The sequence below is a fragment of the Dunckerocampus dactyliophorus genome, chromosome 4 (assembly GCF_027744805.1).
Source record: "Dunckerocampus dactyliophorus isolate RoL2022-P2 chromosome 4, RoL_Ddac_1.1, whole genome shotgun sequence".
Taxonomy (NCBI): domain Eukaryota; kingdom Metazoa; phylum Chordata; class Actinopteri; order Syngnathiformes; family Syngnathidae; genus Dunckerocampus; species Dunckerocampus dactyliophorus.
In genome coordinates, this window is record NC_072822.1 from 29,682,457 (window position 1) to 29,702,582 (window position 20,126).

A 20,126-nucleotide genomic window follows, 5' to 3' on the forward strand; every position below is an offset into this window, starting at 1 on the left:
CTGAGGGCAACACTGAAGAACATGGAAGCGATTCTAGTGATTCCAAAGAACTGTCACCAGTATCCTCTGCTTGTTTGGGCTGAAAACCAGTATGTTTTATTATTTGGGTCCTTATCACTGTCACTCAGACCTGCATCTGAGTCTTAAGGATTTTCTGGTGCGGAAGCCAGAGGAATGTGTGGTCTTGTATGGGGGAATGTTTTAGTGCTCACCAGTATGAAATTTTATCGAACAACTACAATGGTAGTAATATAATCACCGTAGCTTGTGTCATTTACTTTCAAAGAATTAGTGATCATTTTAATTTACAAATGTTTACTCTTCATTTTTACTCCATTAACTAATATGAACCCAAACATTTTACAAGTTACTCACTTCAGAATTGATGTAGATTATTCATGATTTTGGTTTGGTTTGTTTTGGTTTAATTTTATTTGAACATGCATGAAGGTTCCAATGGAATACATCTCATGAATCATTTCACAGTTCCACATGTCCAAAAGGAGTAGGAAGAAGCAAAGCTTGATTTGCTAATGATGATTAGTCATTTCTACAGCAGTGGCAGAGCGTACGAGCGAGTCATTTGGGTTTATTTTATGGCATATAATGATTTTTAACCTTAATTTCCCCACACACACACACCATAAAGTGACCATTTGGTCGAGCATGTCTAAAAAAAATTACACATAGAATTTTACTGTTTTCCTGCTACGAAGTAACATATTCATGTTTATCAAGGCCATACTGTATACTGTTAAAAAAACAAAACAAAAAAACAATTCCTGCTTTTCAAATTTTCATCAAAAAAGATCAAAATGTCTTGGGTGATTTTCACCTTGTGATATCCTAATTGGTGGAGGGTGAAGAGTGGCTAACCATTTACAGCCACAGTGCCATCTGGCAGATTTCTTTAGATTTGCATATCTCTACCAACTAGTAGAGATGTCGAAAGCAGTTTGAGTTCAGTTTTTTTGCTTACTATTTCTGCTTATTGTCTCATTGTTTTCACTTTCTCTCCAGTGTATAACGACATCTTGGTGTCAGGGCGTGGAGACTCCTTCTTCATTCGGACCCACTTTGAGTTTGAAAAAGAGATTCCTCAGAGCCTGTCTTTTAGCCGGGGGGGCATCTTCAAGGTGGTTGATACGCTGTATGATGGCAAGCTTGGTAATTGGCTGGCTGTTCGCGTTGGCAAGGATAAGCAGCTGCTGGAAAAGGGCATTATCCCCAACAAGAGCAGGTAGGTTGGCTTTAGCCTGTACTGTCCCCTTTTAGACGATATACCGTTGACACAACAGAATTGTTATGCTTACTCTGGAAAATATTGGTGGTATTGTAATCTGGCCAGTTGGCACAGGTAAGGACAAAAATTCAGTTCATTTGTTTAAACCCTAGGGCGCATGTATGGAATTGAGCCACAGCAGTGATCAGTGACCAAAAGCAATTACCACACTTCTACTAGCAAAGGATGTCCACCATAGGCTAAACTCCCAAGCATTAAGCAAAATCTACGTTTCCTCCTACCAGAGCGGAACAGATGGCCAGTGTCCAGAGTTCTCAAAAGGTCATTGGTGGTGATCGAGCTGATTTTTGGCGGTTGCGAGGCCAGCGTTCTTTGAAGCGGAAAGATTTGAGGAAGAACTGTGAATATGTCGGCACCCAAACCCTGGCCACCCGCTTTCCATCATATGAACGCGTGGTCCTCCGAGAGGGTGAGTAGAAATCCAACCTCTGAATCTTAACAAGTCAGCATAATTTGACATTCTGAACCTGTTTTCTGGGAATGGCACTTTGCCATACTAGCATGTACATTAGCTGTACTAGTCATTTATATCCATTCATCATCGCCATGAATGTCATTTTCATGTTGGGCCCTTAAGTGCTATACTGTATTTGAACTGTTTATTTTTGAGGTTTGATTCTGCCAGTTCGTTCCCTGTACTACTGGTGTCAGAGCTTGGTCCACATTGCCGGCAGTAAGCCAGACTTGTTTTCAGTGAGGGTTGAATGCCGCCAGGGCTGCTCTTTGTGTCAGATTCAGAGCCTTGAGATGGATCCGGTTTGGTGGCTCCAGCATTGGGTCTCTTTTTTTGAAGACGATGTGGTCCCGCTGGCTTCATCGGGCCGTGATCTTCAGCTTTCGCTGGATTGGTTTGCAGCTGAGTGTGAAGCGGCTGGGATGATCATCAGCACCTTCAAGTCTGTGTCCTTGGTTCTTGTCTGGAAAAGGGTGGAGTACCATCTTGGGCTCCAGGATAAGATCCTGACCCAAGTGGAGTTCAAGTACCTTGGGGTCTTGTTCATGAGTGTGGAAAGGATGGCTCACAAGAGCAACAGGCGGATTGGTGTGGCGTCTGCAGGGATGTGGTCTGGGCATCGGTCCGTTGTGGTGAAGAGGGAGCTGAGCCGAAATGCAAAGCTCTCAATTTACCAGTTGATCTATGTTTCTACCCTCAGCTATGGCCATGAGCTGTGGATAGTGACCTAAAGGACAAGATCAAGGGTACAAGCGGCCAAAATGTTGGCCCTCTTTTAGACGTAAGGTGAGAAGCAGTGTTATCCAGGACAAACTCTGATGAGTAGAGCTGCTGCTCCTTGGCATTGAGAGGAGCCAGATTAGGTGGATCGGGCATATGGTCAAGATGTCCAGGGCATATCCGACTGGCAGGAGGCCTCGGGAAAGACCCTGGACTTGTTGGAGAGACTTTGTCTTTCAACTGCCCTGGGAATACCTAGAGATCCTCCAGGAGGAGATGGACAGATTAGCCGGGGAGACAGAAATCTGGGCTTCGGTGCTTAGGCTGCTGCCCCTGTGACACGGCCGCGGATAAGCAGATGAAGATGGATGGATGAATTTTGGAGAGTGGAATGATTATGCAACGTTTGACGAGATTTGGAAAAACTAGAATTGTATGCACAAGTTTGAATTTATTCTGGATTTTTTGTAACATCCTCAGACTCCAAAAAAAAACAAAAACACTACCAAAATATTTTGTTAGCAAGCAGCAAGTTTCTAGCATGATTCTGGCTGGATATTTGACCACTCTTCTTGGCAGAATTGGTAGCGTTCATTTACGTTGGTTGGTTTCCTGGCACAGGGCAGCATTGAAGCTAGAACCACCTGAGTACAGTGTTCTCAGATTGGGACAAGGGACAAACTGCTCACTTCCACAAGGGTTGAAGGAAGGGTTTTTGAATATGTGACTGGAAAATTTACTGAGGGAAAACCAGAGCTGTCACTGAGACTAGACTCGATGTACTGTAATAGATTTTTGCAATCTACCAGTTCTTTATTTGATATTCTATGTTTAATTTTTAAAAAAATATCTGTTATGTGATTTTTGTCTTGAAATATATTTTTCTAAAAAGAAAAGAGTGGTCGTCATGTATTTAGTGAATACGGTATTTCTTGTCATTGTGGCAAAATACGTCAATTTTTGTCTCATCTGACCGTTAAGACTTTTGTCCTCAGGGCATTTGGCATGTCCATGCGGGCAGCTGCCGATTTCAGTCGAGCTTGAAAGTTTCCATTTCAGAGCTGTCCGGACCTTCTCAGCCACTGGCTTCACTGTGGACCGTGGCACTGGTGCTGCAGCAGTTTTCAGTTCATGGCAAACATGAGCCTTTCTGGTTCCTGAACATGCCAACAGTGACACTTGAGGTCTTGGCAAAATGTTGATACCGCCGAATACTTGAGAACAATTGTTTCACTGATGAACAGTTGTTTTGAAATTGTTGCTGTGAGAAGTGTACAGTTTCATTAAAATATTGGATATAAACATCCATCATACATTTTAACATACGCTGTATATTATTCATGTTTTTTGGTTTCACTTGAGCAGCATTGTGATTCTTGTCCTTGTGCCCTTGCAGCTGGTTTCCGGCGTCCTGTGGTACTGTTTGGTCCCATAGCTGATGCTGCGAATGACAAACTGGCATCCGAAATGCCCAACCTGTTTGTTATTGCTAGTGAGTATTTGCCTTAGCATCTTTCTAAACTGATGATGATGATACTACCTAACGTTTCTTTAAAAATCAAACTTATATTATTCTCATGCTAGAAACCGAGCCAAAAGATGCTGGCTCAGAGAAATCCTCGGGTGTGGTTCGCCTCAACACTATTCGGCAAATTATTGAGCAGGTACAGTATGTCAAAATACTCTTATTTCCTCAAATAGCAGCCTTCAGTCCAGTAATCACAGTCTCAGGTCATTACCGGAGCCCCTGGCACAAAACTAGGATAAGGACTTAAGATGAGATACCTTTGTTGTCCTGGATCAACTTATCTGTGATCTGGTTGCACAAAAGTGGGATAGTGGAAAATGGGATATGTTCTGACATGAGTCACCATGAAGATTTATTCTGTGGAGTTTGCCTGCTCCAAACCAGGCAAAGGTCCAGGATCTATTTAATCTCACCCCTACATAATACACTGCACATGTGTGACTGAATAAACGCAGGACAAATCCATACACAACAAATGAACAGACAAATGACAAAATGTGAAGACCAATTGAAAAATTGCTAGAATTTACATTTTGCACTGTTGGATATTAAGGAGGTTCTAAGTAGAGCTTCAAAATGCAAAAAGAAGAAATGGGAGTGAGACAAAAAAAAATCTAGTAAACAATTTATTGCAACACAAACATTAAAGTGAAATACTGTTTATCAGCTGATCAAAGGTTTAAAGATCATAGCTTAAAAAAACAGAAACTCCCACTAAAATGGAAATGAAATGTTAAAAAAAGTAACGACTAGCTGCGCCATTCTTGCTAGTCAGCTCAAAAGCTGGTTTGAGCATGCTTGATGCCAGTATTTCCAGGAGGATAGTGGGAATGTTGCGCCAGGCGGTGAAGATGGCTTCACAGAGGGCATCCACTGTCTGGAAATTATGTAAATTTGCATAAACTTCCCTTGCCATCCATCCCTAAATGTTCTCAATTGGATTTAGATCAGGGGAACGCGCAGTATGGTCCAAAACAGTGAGGTTATTCCTCTGGAATCTGTTGAAAAAGCCATTACCACACAGACGAGGGCCTTCAGGGATGCAACTTCTCCACAGTCATCCACTGTTTGATGCCCCTGCACAATCTGAAGCTCCATTGTTACATTGAAGGAACAAGCACCCCAGATCATGGCGCCCCCTTCACTGTGCCATGTGGAAAACCTCTAAGGCGGGACTTCCTCGTCATGCCAGTAACGTTGGAAGCCATCAGGACTGTCAAGGTTGCATTTTTTCTCATCAGACATTAAAACATTCTTCCACCTTTCAGTGTCCCATGTTTGGTGCTCTTGTGCAAACTCCAAACAAAGATGCCGTCTAATGGTTATTGGACTGAACTCTGCATCAGTAACAACCTTCATTTGGCTCAATGCCGGTGACATTTTTTGGGCTCTACCGTTTTTCTACCTTTTTTTCATAACCACAATGCTCGGGATGCAGACGTTTCAAATGACTGTCTTACTGCGTCCAACCTCAGGAACAATGGCGCGCTGTGAGAGGCCTTGCTTATGCAGCTCACCAATCCGACCACTTTCAAAGAGAGAAAGCTTTTTTGCTTTTGCTATCAAGAGATCATGACAGTGTGAATACACAGAAAAATAGACAGAAAATGACATTGAATCCACATTTTTGCCAAGACTTTGGCTTTTAAAGGCTGTGGTCTTAAACTTGTGATCAGCTGATGAACAACCTTTTTCACTTAAGGGTTGTTTGCAATGAATTGCTTACTCAAAAAATGTTTTAGCTCACTCCCATTTCTTCTTTTTACATTCATAAGCTCTAATTAGAACCTCCTCAAGATCCAACAGTGCAAAATGTACATTCTTACAATTTTTCAACTGGTGTTAAAATTTTGATCAGTAGTGCGTGTGTGTGTGTGTGTGGGTGTGTGTGTGTGTTTGTGTGTGTGTGTGTAATATGACAAAAGATAAGAGGAACTTTATTCCCAACGGGAAATTCAATTAAGTCAGTGAGCTCATCTCTTTATCAAGGAGTTAAACAGTCCGATGCAGTTACATTTATACAATTTCACTTACATCTGCAGTCAATTTTACCAACAATTTCAACAGATTCATCATCAGAGCACAATCACAAAAACGACTGCGTTTTCTGAGATGTTGGTAAATGTCAGCAGCGTGTGCTACATGACCGAAGGCTTAGCGCTCTAGAGGAAACCAGAAATATAGTTTATTGTATTTGTCCAGAGAAATATACCTTTAGTTGTAGCAGGCATTACAATGAACAAGAAAGTGAAGAAAGAATAAATGTGGTCTCACAGTTTTTCCATGACTGTAATTCTTCTCCAATATACATGAACAGCTTAGTCTTTAATTTGATAAAATTTCCCATTTAGTAAAATAGTTGTTGCATGTTGATTATTGTAGAAAAATGATGTAAAACATGTTACTGTTATTTTGTAATTCGTAGTGGGACTTTGTACATATTGTAGACCACATGTGTCAAACTCAAGGCCCGGGGGCCAGATGTGGCCCGCCACATAATTTTATGTGGCCCGCAAAAGCCTGGGAATAATGTGTGTCAATAATGCACTTCATCTTTTTCCTTTTAAATGTATTTATTCTTTCATTTCGACTGAAAAATTGTACTTGTAGTTTTTCTAAACTTCAATATTATCTGATCAGATATTCCAAGCATTTTTTGTTATCAAAAATAAATCCCTGAATGTCTGCTTGTCACCTTGACATGTTCACTTCACTTCTCAATTCAAAGCAAGTTATCCATCACGTTGTTAGTAAAAATATAAATCAAATGCATGGGCAATTGTGTAATAATATCATGAGGTTATATTTATATTCAAAACAATGAGACCTTGTAGACATACTTTTTGTTTTTTAAACTTCATTTCCTTATGCAAGTGTCCCTCACACCATACAGGATAAGCACGCCCTGCTTGATGTGACACCCAAGGCTGTTGACACCCTAAACTACACCCAGTGGTATCCCATCGTCATCTTCCTCAATCCAGACAGCAAGCATGGCATCAAGGCCATGAGACAGAGAATCATTCCCAACTCCAACCGTAGCGCCCGCAAATTATATGAACAGGCCATCAAACTGAGGAAAAGCTGCTCTCACTTATTCACAGGTTGGTGACCAATACTTAACAATGTCCATCATAGTGTGTTTCACCTATCCTGCTTTATCTCTGTGCACTGAAACTGGCTGGGTTCTACTTCGTCCCTCCCTGAACGCCAGAGGCGGTGCATCAGCACTGGTTATCAGCATCTTGCGCAAGTGCAGGTGGAGTAGCTCAGATCACCCTAGGATAGGGTTTTCATTAGGTGCCAACAGGAAGTGAGTCTTCAGTCTTCTCATTTCACAGGTGAACTTCTGTAGTACAGAAACCTGAGCTTGGGACAGTGTTTGTTTGTTCGTGCCATGTGTAAAAAGGAGGCATGTCCTCATCCGCTCTGCAACAGTCCCTCGCATAAATCATCTAGGCTGCCCCATGTCCTCACATTCTTTGCATTTCCGCAAGTCGGGATGCAGGAGGTTGCTCTGTGTTGGTGACTTGCTGGAAACATTGTACTTCTTTTGATGTCAAACCCATCTGGCCTGACTGCCAGGGTGTTCTTAGGGGCCAGGTTTCTGCACCATACAGGAGGACTGGAATGACAAACGTTTTGTATACTCTGAGCTTGGTTTCTCTGGAGACAATGCGAAGAGTGCACTGGGTTGATCATGTCACCCGCTTACCCCAACATCATCTAACCCGTGCAATCCTAGAGCCAAGCCGGCTGGAGACGCCCCAGGGGCACCTCCCACACCCGCTAGCTTGACACTGTGACTCAGGATCTGAGGGCCTGCGACATGTCCCTGGCATGAATCCCGATATCTTGTCTAGGACAGACCAGGCTGGAGAGGACTGGTTAAAATGGTTGGTTCTACATGCATTGACGTGCAAGAAGACTAAGAAGAAGAGAGGTCCTCGCAGATTCTGCAGATGACAGAGGCCCTCCTGAATTGTGCTGTTCCCTGTTTGGCCAGCCTCAGGGCGATGCATCCATAGCTCACCAAGGCGCTCAGCAACATGGCGCTGGTACGCCTGTTGGGTGTACATCAGGCACAACCGACTCCAGCAAATGCCTTTGTTCATGCGTGCCTTGGCACCTTCCACTTTTATGGCACTCAAGATTACCTGAGGGAGCTGAATGCATGTTGGACCCGAGCAGCTGTAAGGGACACCAAGGTTGGGCTCCAATGCATGCCAGGTGTGGAGCCGACAGTATCGGCTCTAATTGGCTGTCCCAATGAAAGCCTTATGATTGGATGTGTCCGTGCCCTCAGTTTTACATCGCACATTCTACTCACGCACTCGCCATCGCTGCGTAAGGACATCGTGGATGCTTCTGCTTCTGTTGATATATTGCAGCTACTTGATCTGCGCATGTGCAAGATGGCGATATCCACTGACTGAAGCACCGCCGCTGTGGTTTCATAGTTCCATATATAACTTTGGTGTTGTCCTGTCCAGCTACCATAGAGCTGAACTCAACCAATGATGCCTGGTATGGGAGCGTCAAGGACTCCATCAGAGAGCAACAAATGCAAGCCGTCTGGGTTTCTGATGGCAAGGTAACCACACACAAATGCAAACTGTTTGGCTTTTATGCTTCTTTTGAAGCACAACCAAGTTTAGTTTTTGGGCTTCTTCGTTGTTTCTTCTCGGATGTTTAGGGTTTGAACTAACCTTTTTTGTCATTAGTGGCGCAACAGTATCGAGGCTGAATTTAAGTTTTTACTATTACAATTTTCAGTAATAAAATCGGAGGGAGCAGGTAAAACCTCAGGATGACATTTATTTAAAACTACAGTAGATGCCCCTACAACGTAAATAATCCGTTCCGAGAACCTTTATGTTATAGGGATTTTATGTTATACGAAGCGTAAAATACATGTAAATAGCCTAATCCGTTCCAAGATCTTCCCAAACGCACCCCTTTGGGCCTTCAAAATATTCTACTCAAAGAGTCTAAGAGTCAGCTGGTCTCACAGACAAACGTACACGCACTACACGATAATGCTGTGTGCAAAATTTTAATTTGTAACTTAACTTAATTGTTTAAGTTAGTTTCAGGGGGACTACGAAGAGGAAGGAGGTTGAAGGGACAAGCCTGTCTCTCAGACAAACTCACATACGTGCTGTATAACTCAGCCAATGAGATGAGGGCGTAGGCGGTGCCCTGATAATCAGCCAATGAGATGAGAGCGGAGGCGGTGCCCCGAAAATCAGCCAATGAGAGCGTGATGCGTCAGAAGGCGTCACCAAGTGTTAGTCTGAACTTGCACTGACTTGAGGCATTAATAAAGTTGATTGAGGAAAAAAAAAAAAAAACTTGCGGCGACTTGATGCTCTACGTTATATGGAATTTCTTCCGTAATACGAAGCAAAAACTTTACATAAATTGTTTACGTTCAATGGAATTTACGTAAAAAGAGGTTTACGTTATGCGAGGCACTACTGTATAATCAAACTTGCAGCCACTTCAGATATTTCATGATGATAATAATAATTATGTGTATCAATAAAAGTGTTTTTTTTTTTTTTTTTCCGACTTAATGGCCATGGGAAAATGTGGGTTCCAGGCTTAGACCAAAGAAAAAGGCCATGCTATAAATTATCTTCAATATTGCTTCTTTGGTATGGGGGCATTTTTAACAAACGTAGGGTGGGGGTGCACTCATGATGTCTGCTCCAGGTTACTTCAGTTAGCAAGGGTGAAAAGTCATATCAGAGCCCAATTTGTGTCAGCATCTCTTCCATTGCAGCCACCTGAAGAGCTGAGAGCATGCTCACTGTGTGTCTTCCTACTTGCTGCCACTGTGGGCTTCTACACCTTTGCTCTGTTTTTTCTTTCTTCTTTCTTCTCTCTTATTCTCGTGCTATCCGTCTGTCCATCCCTTCTTCCTGTACACCCAAGATCCATCATGTGTCTCTTTTAGTTGGAGGAGGTAGAGAGTGATCTGGACTGCCAGGATGTGGAGCGTCTCTCCTTCCTGTCCGCCATGTCTGCTGACTACCTCAGCATGGACAGCAGGCTGACCTCTGACCTGGATGACACTGCAGATGAGGCTGGGACCTACACTGACAACGAGCTGGATACAGAGACCATGCATGTCTCTGCCATTAGTCGCTCATCGGAACCAGTCTCAGCCGAGGAGGTGAGTCGCAATCAATCATTTCTAATGAAGTACTTTTTATGTAAACAAACATGTCAACAAAGACAGAACATCAGCAAAAAAACATCAAAGGTTATAATTGTATTTCTATTTGTGAAACACAGGGGTGTCCAGAGTGTGGCCCGGGGGCCATTAATGGCCTGCACATTATACAAATATGAGTAAACAAGACAACTAAAGAACAAAGACAAAACATTAAGAGCATAAAGGCATAATATTAAAAGAAAATATAGAATAAAGTTGAGAAATTAAAGGAAAAACAAAACAAAGCATACAGCTGCAACTTTAGGGAAATTAGGTTGGGTAAAAGTTACATAATATTACAAAAATGAAGTCAACATTTTATGAGAATAAAGACATAATATTAAGAGACAAAAAATTACCAAAAATAATACACTTTGTCACCGATAACACAAACCTTAGATGCAGCCTGTTTTTTTAAGTATAGAACATGTCTTGCATATGTACTTGGCTTGGTTTAAAAAAAAAAAAAATGAAACGTGGCCTCTGCATCATTTGACATTTTAGTATGGAGCCCTTGATGGAAAACGTTTGGACACCCGTGGTGTAACAGATGTCAGCTGGTGCATCTGTGCCAAAGTACAGTGGAACCTTGGTTTCATTAATCCATTCCAGATGGTCCGACTCTAACCAAAACGTACTGTAACCAAGTCCATTTTTCCCATAACAAATAATGTCAATCCATTTAATCCCTTCCTGAAAGCCAAAAACATTAACACTAAACACGTTTTTATAGTTTTACAAGAAACAAACAAACAAATGCACAACATCGTCAGTAGGGTAAAACTAACCTGTTTTACGACGGTCTAATCCCAGCTCACATTCCTTGTTTGTGTGTCAACAATCTAACGCTTGGTGAATTTAACATGCAGAAAACAATTCGAAATGCATATAAATACAAATAAATGATGAATAAAAAGGATAAATGAACATTTAAAGTTACTTTACCTTCATTGAAGACATGCTTGTTGCCAAAGACACGATGTAGCAGCAAGATCAACACAGACACCACCTTACTGTTTTGCCATGTGTTATTTCTTGAATTCAATAGTGTTTCCCGCCTTAAGTCTCTGCTTTCTTTTGATCACGGCTTCAAAATAAGCCAAGATGGAGCCAAAGAAAGTTGTAAGTGGCAGCTTTTTGACAAAGAAGGTGAGAAACACTACTGAATTCAAGAAATAACTCATAGCAAAACACCAAGGTGGTGTCCATGTTGATTTTGCTGCCACAACATGTCTTTGTCAACAATCACGTATTCAAGGAAGGTTAAAGTTGCCTTAAATGTTCATTTATCCCTCTCATGCATGTAAAACTATAATTGGAAAAATATAAAAAGGTGTTGTGTTAACATTTTTTGAGACTTGTGGCGTAACTGTGTTAGTTAGCAAAGAACTACAGAGTCAACTGCTGAAGACATCATAGACGGGCGACGGAGCTGATTTCTGACATCTTATGGAAAAAATACATTAAGAACACAGTTGGACTCACACAGTGTATTAATAACACAAGACCCACGCCATATCGTACGCTAACCAGGAAATGTATGCAAACCAAGGCAAAATGTTGGCATACATTTTTTACATTAACTGAAAAAGTAACCACTTACGAGTACGCTAACCGAGGTTCCACTGTATTGAAACGACTATTTATGTTCAACTTTCATGGGCGTGTGTTTGTGTGTGTGTTTTGTGAGCACGTGTTTAACATGACTAGGGGTGTCCTGGCCTGACTTTTTGCTGCAGTCCTGGTGTGAGCGACAAACCAGGTCATTGCATGTGTGAACTTCCACTACATGATACACTCTCTGTCTGTGTGCTGTGTAGATATTACGCAGGTATAGCCCAGACATCCGTAATCGGCTGAAAAAAAGCAGCCATGAAGTTCCCAGTAGGTGCAGCCCTCCGCCTGTCTTCCTGACAGATGGTAAGGTAAGAATGTTTGCTTATTAGCTTTAGCAAGCAAAACATTTCTCACCTGTGACTAGAGCAGAACTATTCAGGCACAGTGATGTAACCACTTTCAAAGATGGTCTATTCCCCCCTCTTTGTTTGCTGATGATGCTGCATACTGTGAAAGGATGATCTAGTAAAAGTGAAATGTGTTGCTTTTGAACGCAGATCTTATCCAACATGGTGGGTTCAATCTATTCATCATTATGGAAAAGAGCCTTTGTTTAAATTCATCCTTTTGAGTAGTGAGTGCATTCAAAAAGAAAATGTCAGCATAACAAATTCAACATTCTCCATTTTCTGTTTTTTATTGGCTGTGCTACTTTTTTGCGTCACTGTGATATAATTGCAACTGATCTGGGAGGACAAATGAACACCAACGTCCATGCTAACACAAACACACAAACAAAAGCTGAAAGCAGTTAACATTTTTCTTATCAATGCCCACTGCTTTCAGCTCTGCTTTGTTCTGCCTTTCCCTTGTTTCGTTACTTCTGTTGGACTTCAGTCAAGTGGTTTGTCTAGGTCTTTGTCAGACGTTCTGATTAGTTGACCGTAGGGCTACGATTAGTCAATATAATCAATTGTAAAAATTCATTAACACAGATTTGTTATTGTAGACTCGTCACAAATTTTAATTGATTGACTGCCACAGAGTCAGTTATTTATGACACGTGAGGGCAAGAATTAGAAAGGGAAAAAAATGAGTCGGGAGCGAGCAGCGGAGTTGGTAGTGATAAGTAGACCTCAGCACTCTAATGTGGAGAAACATTTCATGAAAACTCGATGGAGCAATTTCAGTAAAAATTGGGTGTGAAAGCTGACGTTGTACTGAAATGCTGTTGAAATATATAACTATTGAAATAGAGAATGAATACAGAAAATGATAGAATTAATTTTGAAATGTTGAAAAAGCAATGTGCAACTGGTAGACATTTTCCATTCATTTTGAATGGAAAAAGAGTCACAGAAAATATGGAATTACAGTAAATGTAGGAATTTTTAATAAAGTCCTGATATCTCATGTGTCCTGAATGAGCTGAGCTATTTTGAAGTTGGAATGCTTTGAATCGGATGAAAAATGTAACATAGTTGATGCTAATGGTAATGTTTACATTGCAATACATTACAATACATTACATATTACAGTTCACAGTTCCACATGTCCAAAAGGTAGGAAGAGGCAAAGCTCATTTAATCCTACCCCCCATCCGTTTTACATCAATTGCAATGCATTTGTTCACTTCCTGTATTCCAAATACACTCTTATAGTTGAATACATCGAAAATGAATGAGATGATGTAATAATGTGATAAATAGTAGGAAAAAATAGTAGTCAAGTTTCAAATTTAGTCAGATTTCTTGTTACCGTAACTACTTGATTTGACAATCCTAATAAATAATATGAAACAGACATAACAAAACATAGCACTGACAAATGAAACAGAACAGAGCATAGTAGGATATGTGAGTGGGTGAGTACTGGCAATGTACTCACAAAGGAATAAAGACTAATAAGTGACAAGTGGTGAGCGTAGTAGTGATTAAACATAGTATTTGTATGTATACAGTGTTTCAAGACTCTTCTTACTTGTACTTTGCCAGCATCAACTGCTTGTATTGTTTCTTGAAATGACTCATCTTATTGCTTTGTTTGAGTTCCTTGCTCAATCCGTTCCATAATTTGATTCCACATACTGAGATGCTGAAGGTTTTAAAAGTGTTGTTCTCGCGTATCAATGTTTTAAGTTTAATTTGTCCCTCGGGTCATATTTCTCCTCTCTTGTCGAGAAGAATTGTATCACATTTTTAGGTAGCAGACTACTTTTTGCTTTATGCATAATTTTTTGCTGTTCGAAAATCAACAAAATCATAAAATTGTAATTATTTGTGATTTTAGAAATAGAGGATTTGTATGTTTTTTCACCACAGCATTATGGATTATCCTTACTGATCTTTTTTGCAGTATCTTTAGAGAGTGGAGTGTACTTTTATAGTTATTTCCCCATATCTCCACACAATAAGTTAGATATGGTAATACCAGAGAGCAGTAAAGAGTATGGAGTGATTTTTAATCAAGGACAAATTTTGCTTTTTTCAATATTGATGTATTTCTCACCACTTTATGTTGTATATTTTTGATGTGAGATTTCCAGCTCATCTTTTCATCTAGAATGACCCCCCGAGAAATGAGTTTTTGTTCACCCTTTCGATGTCAACTCCATCAATTAGTATTTGCATATACTTTAAGTATTCCTTCTGCTATTACCAAATAGCATTATCTTAGTTTACTCAGGTTCAGGGATAGTCTCTGTTTTTATCAAACCATCTTTTTAGTATAGTCATTTCATCTGTAACTGTTTTTATTAGCTCTTGTGTACTTTCCCCAGAATAGAAGTATCGTCTGCAAATAATACTAGCTTTAGTTCTTTCATGGCTTTACAAATGTCATTTATATATAAGTTGAACAGTTTTGGTCCCAGCATTGACCCCTGGGGTATGCCGCACAATATATTTAAGCATGCTGAAGTATATTCTCCTAGCTTCACATATTGCTTCCTGTTGGCTAGATAGCGTTGAACTCAATTCAACACTAACCTTCTTATTCCTTACATTCCTGATTTTGTAATTAGGATGTTGTGGTTAATTGTATTGAAAGCTTTGGTCAAATCCATAAATACTGCAGCTGCGCACTTTCTGTGGTTTATAGCGGTGGTAATTTCCTCGGTAATTTCAGTCAGTGCAATGGAAGTTGAAATGTTAGCAAAACAAATGCAGAATTTTAAATGTTGAAATTTAACTCTTTCACGACCAAAGAGTAATGTTGACTGCCAAAGACGTCTATTGACGTCTATTGCTTTTTTTCGCGGGAGCATGCAGAAATGGAGCGGAGACAAAAAATACAGGCAGCTAACACTGTCACAGAGCTTGTATGGCGGTGGATCTGCCTTTAGTAGAGACGCGATTGCGAAAGATAGAGGTGACATGAGTGATGTAGGTGGCTAGACACAAATGCAGTTGACAATGGCAGCCGAAGCAACAAGCTAGTGGTTAGCGTTGCTGAGCCATGTGGCGCGACACCGGACCCTGACACCGGAAGCAGTTCAGAGTCGGGTGACTCAGAACCGTTTATGTAGTCCTAAAACTCAATATTCTGTGGGTCTTGAAAGTTCAGCAAAAATGCCCAAAAACTGGCAGTATGGAGCTCTCTGCTCTAAACATGGCTGGCAGTCAATGAGTTAATAAGGATGGAAAAAGGTCATGGGGTCAATTAGAATTTACTCCTTTCTCAGTTTGACCATTGCCCCTAATTAGTCTACAGGTGGTGCCATTAGAGGACAGACACTTCTGGCTGACTTTCACTTTTTCTTTTCATTTGGTCACTCATGTTTTCATTTCATCACTGTTTAAGCAAGTGTGCCTCCTTATCAGAATAAAAATAAGCAGCATGTTAAATGTAACATGATTTCATAAAATGTAAGGATCGACCCAGCAGCCATCAGACGTTGGATTGGTTTGAATCAGCTTCTCAGCATTCACACAAAAAGCAAGCGAGGTCGGTGACAAGTAAACTTGTGTCAAACTCGTGTCGTCTTCCTCACCATCACCACCACCGCCCATGTACGCTTTAGCAGCATGGATAAAATGATTGTTTTTTATTATAGCATTTCTACAAGTTTTTACAAGCACGGTTCCAACGGGGGGGAGGGGCTCTCAAGCCCAGGGTTACAGAAGTCAATTACTTTTTGCTTTGTCAATTTGTCTTTTCTTTCTCTTTCTCTTACACTTATTTTTTTTTGTGAGCTTCAAATAGGCTTTATTCAATCTTAAATTACTTCTACGAATTTCCATGTCTTGAAATTAGTTTTTGCATGTCAGATGAGGGTCTTCAAAGCGTCAAAGCGTTTTGTGCCACATACAGTGGTCGTGTACATTATACAATTATTCAAACATATTTTTCAAAATTATTTCATATATAATAGAAATATTATGCATATTTAATTTATTGATTTTAATATATTTGTATTTGTATTGCATGTGATTTTTAAAATAAAATATTTGCATTATATTATTATAATAATATAGTATAATTTCTTTTGAATTCATTAATCATGAACCAAATGGAATGTTTTGGTATAATGTACAGTATGTGCAACCACGCTCTTGTCCATGCTTGCATTGGGCAGTGTTTTTTCATAAATAAACCTTGTGCCAGCCTATCCTAGTCAGTCAGTGCAACTTGTGCATCAGTGGTATCGGTAAGAAAAGTTCCTCGGGTGCATAAATGGAATCGTGCAATAAAATGCATCATTCATTCACTGAAATGATAAAGTCAAGTTGCAGCTCTACTACTAATATTTGTACAGTTTGCTGATAATGTCTGATAATGTTTGCCTAGGTAAAGGTATCTCTGAAGGAGGAGTCAGCCCTTTTATCTGGCTCGGAAGTCGCGCACCAACACCAGCGTCAACATCAACCTGCACCCCCAAGCTCTCGCCAAAACTACGATTCTCCTTCCAGCAGTAGCCCTGCAAGCAGCAACAATGACCCTCCGCCGCCCATCCCCCGCTCAGCTCACTCCTCTGCTCCTCCACCTCCGCCTCCGCCTCACCTCCTCAACTCCTTTGGAAAACCCCGGACTCTGGGAGCACCCAAATCCCATGCTGCATCCAAGCCCACCAGGACCACGGTGGAGAATGCACTTCCCTCCTCTGCACCATTGCCCAGTGAGACTGTAGCCTGTTGGCAGCTAGAGGAGGCTCCACAGGACAGTCCACCACAGGACCCATCCATGAACTCCTTCATGGGAAAAGTCAAGGCCTTTGAGAAGATGGATCACTTTGCTCGAGCCCACAGGATGCTGCAACTGCAGGAGGCACACGATGCCAGGGTGGGTTTGGAAAAGAGGGTTTGTTGTTTGTCGTTAACTGCATCATCACAGCGAACACACTTCCTTTATTTATTATTATCTAGAAGTACAGTAATCCCTCGACGCGTCGCTAATGCTGTTTTAAGGTTGAATACAAATTCAAAAATATTAAGAAAATATACAAAAATTCTGTACATTTTGTTCCTAAATTGAGCATTTCCAAGCAGTTTTTGAAATTAATAAATTATTGCTGTTTTGTGGTTGACTACGGCCTATTAGTAAAAAAGAAAATGCCTGTTTAGCAAATGTTACGTACCTAAATTAAGCATTTTCAAGCATAAAAATTGCTAAATGAATTATAATGCATTATATAAGGCATTCATTGAGGAATTGTAGTAGTCTACACTGGTCACTAGGTGTCACTAGTAACACACGGCAGACTTGATTACTGTGTAAAGGTGACTATTGGGGTGTTATTTCTTGTCTAGAGGGCTAATAATTTTGAAAAAAAAATGTATTTAGAAGGTCCTAAACAGGTTTTCAGAAGAGAGTCGCCAAAGACAATGCGAGCCGTTTTTCAAAAAGATAAAGTCGCTGGGGATCAGTAAAGTCTGTGGATCAGTTCAGAACAACGGAATGAAAAACTTGGAAAATGCTCCAGTGGAGGATTATACTTCAAGATCGCTGATTCGCTCATCTCACTGTCAATCAAAAGGGGATTCCGCCTCAAGATCATCCAATCATTATGCAGAAGCCGAGCATCCGGGCCAGCCCACTGCCCCATATACTCCCAGAGAAGCTGAGCGTCTGATGGCCCAGCATTTATCCAATGACCGTCCACTTTTGTGCAGTGGAACAATCCACTTTACCCTTCCCCATTGAAATCAGTAGACGCTCAGCGTCCAACTGTGTAAAAGCACCGAGGCGCTGGGGGGATGAATGAGAAGGAAGTTGTGTCAATTACCTGTGATAAGTAGCTGATTCTGAACAAAGGTGAAGGTAACCTAGCGCATATACATGCAGCAGTACATATTTCACCATTTTTGGGACATTTTAAGGGAAGCTCCCCTTACAGTCTTAGAGCAATCGCCACTGGTGTGGTCCCACAAAAGTTGGTACACACCCTCCAGTTTGGCAAACCTTGATGTCCAAGCGATGCTATAGAGTCGTGTCAACCAATACAGCGCCACAGCATCCACGGCCTTAAGGAAGTCTGGGCGGTTCTCAATCTCTCTTGGGTCCCTGCCACGAAGAAGCTTTGTGACCACCTCGGCAACCTCAGCCCCAGAGATTGGGGCGACCACAATGGAGTCCCCAGGCACTGCTTCCTCATTGGAAGGGTGTCTTCAAAGTATTCCTTTTATCAGTCCACACCATCTCAAATCGAGGCCAACAGCACACCATTCCCACCATAGACAGTATTGACAGTCTTACTGTTTCCGCCTCCTGAGACGGCAAATGGTGGTCCAGAATCTCTTCGAAGTCGCCCATGGCTTCTCCTCCCACGTCTGGGTTTTTGCCTCAGCAACCACCAAAGCTGTAAACTGCTTGGCCTGCCGGTATTTGTCAGCTGCTATCTAGAGTCCTATGATAGGAGTACATCTTTAGCTTGACGGCATCCCTCACCGCGGATGTCCCCCAGTGGGTTCAGGGATTACTGTCACAACAGGCACTGACCACCTTACGGACACAGCTCACAGTTGCCTCGACAATGGAGGCATGGAACATGGCCCACTAGTCTAGGGAATCCAAAAAGGGCACGTACTCTGAACTACTGTTAGGCGCATAAGTGCAAACAGTCAGGACCCATTCAACATTTTTGCCAAACTTCACAAGTACGAATGATATTTAAAAACACAGAAAAGACTTTGTTGATATAAAGACTTGGATGTAGTGTATAAATGTATAAAAGACGTGGTAATCTCTATCTGTAGGTGGAAATTGCCCAGAAGCATCCTGACATCTACGCGGTCCCCCTGAAGACAGCCAAACTTGATCACAGTCGCCCACAGCCTATCGGGTAGGCGACTGTTTCCCAGCTCCTACGTGAGTGTGTTTGCCCGTGTGTTGATAATATTCTGTTTGTATCGAGAGAGAGAGAGAGAACGTTTGGATGTTGAATCTTGGCACATGTTAACTGAATAATAATAACAACATAAAGGTGTTGCACCGCAGGTAAAATGAGAATGAAAAATGTATTTTGTGTGCAGTATAGCAAAGGACTATTGGATCCACGCTGACAAGTAGAAAAACAATAACCTGACAAAAGAATGCTGTAGAATTACAAGAACATATCTATGTGAGTAAAGTCACACATAAAGTTGTCATTTCACAAGAATACATTTGGAATATTAACCCATAAGAACCCAAAATTGTTTTTAGTGAAAGGTAAAGTGTGTAAAGTGTAACACATAGAAGACATTTGTAAAAGACTACTAATTCATGTCAAATCCGTGCTGTTACATACAGTGGAACCTCCGTTTTTGTCATGACTATGTTCCCAAATATCTGACGAAAACAGAATCAATTCTTCCCATAAGAAATCATGTCAATCCAATCCATGCAACCTGTGCTAGCTAAAAACCTTTTCATTACAATCCGTTTGTAACAGACAAAAGGATTTCTTTTGTAACATTCCAACTTTGCTACCACGTCTTTCTTGAATTCCGTAGCGTTTCTCAATAATGTTAAACTTCCGCAACTTGCTGTTTTTTTGCAGCCCTACTCAATAAATAAAAAAAAAAGCAGCGACTGTCTGAAAGCCTATTTGTCAAGCACTCAGAAATATGCAATATGCGTCCAGTTTCCATTTATTAGCAGGCTAATAGGATGCAAACAGGAATGTTTTGTGATAAAAATACATCAAGAGTTGGACTCACACAGTGTATTATGCAACAAGATGCACGGCATATTGTACGCTAACTAGAAAATGTATGCAAACCGAGGTTAACTTTTGGCGTATATTTTTTTATGTTAACCGAAAACATACTAAACAGGGCGTACACTAACCAAGGTTCCGCTGTACTTAAAATGCAAGTGGATGATGAGTGTAACTACTCTACTTAGTTTTGTGTATGTGGAG

General features: G+C 41.0%; 1 protein-coding gene across 11 annotated transcripts in view; it reads left to right on the forward strand.

Annotated features, from left to right (window-relative positions):
* LOC129179501 (tight junction protein ZO-2-like) overlaps nucleotides 1–20,126 on the forward strand; it is a 157,496-nt gene that overhangs the window by 128,781 nt on the left and 8,589 nt on the right. For 3 of the 11 annotated variants that reach the window (XM_054772805.1, XM_054772806.1, XM_054772802.1), the window contains exons 13-22: nucleotides 1,021–1,240; nucleotides 1,528–1,712; nucleotides 3,874–3,969; nucleotides 4,062–4,141; nucleotides 6,899–7,109; nucleotides 8,499–8,599; nucleotides 9,968–10,186; nucleotides 12,049–12,153; nucleotides 16,574–17,065; nucleotides 18,979–19,064. In XM_054772805.1, coding sequence (XP_054628780.1) covers nucleotides 1,021–1,240; nucleotides 1,528–1,712; nucleotides 3,874–3,969; nucleotides 4,062–4,141; nucleotides 6,899–7,109; nucleotides 8,499–8,599; nucleotides 9,968–10,186; nucleotides 12,049–12,153; nucleotides 16,574–17,065; nucleotides 18,979–19,064 — 1,795 coding nt within the window. Of the gene's footprint in view, nucleotides 1–1,020; nucleotides 1,241–1,527; nucleotides 1,713–3,873; nucleotides 3,970–4,061; nucleotides 4,142–6,898; nucleotides 7,110–8,498; nucleotides 8,600–9,967; nucleotides 10,187–12,048; nucleotides 12,154–16,573; nucleotides 17,066–18,978; nucleotides 19,091–19,254; nucleotides 19,344–20,126 lie in introns of those variants that run through there. The other 8 variants (XR_008569979.1, XR_008569980.1, XR_008569982.1 and 5 more) reach the window with 8 other exon arrangements.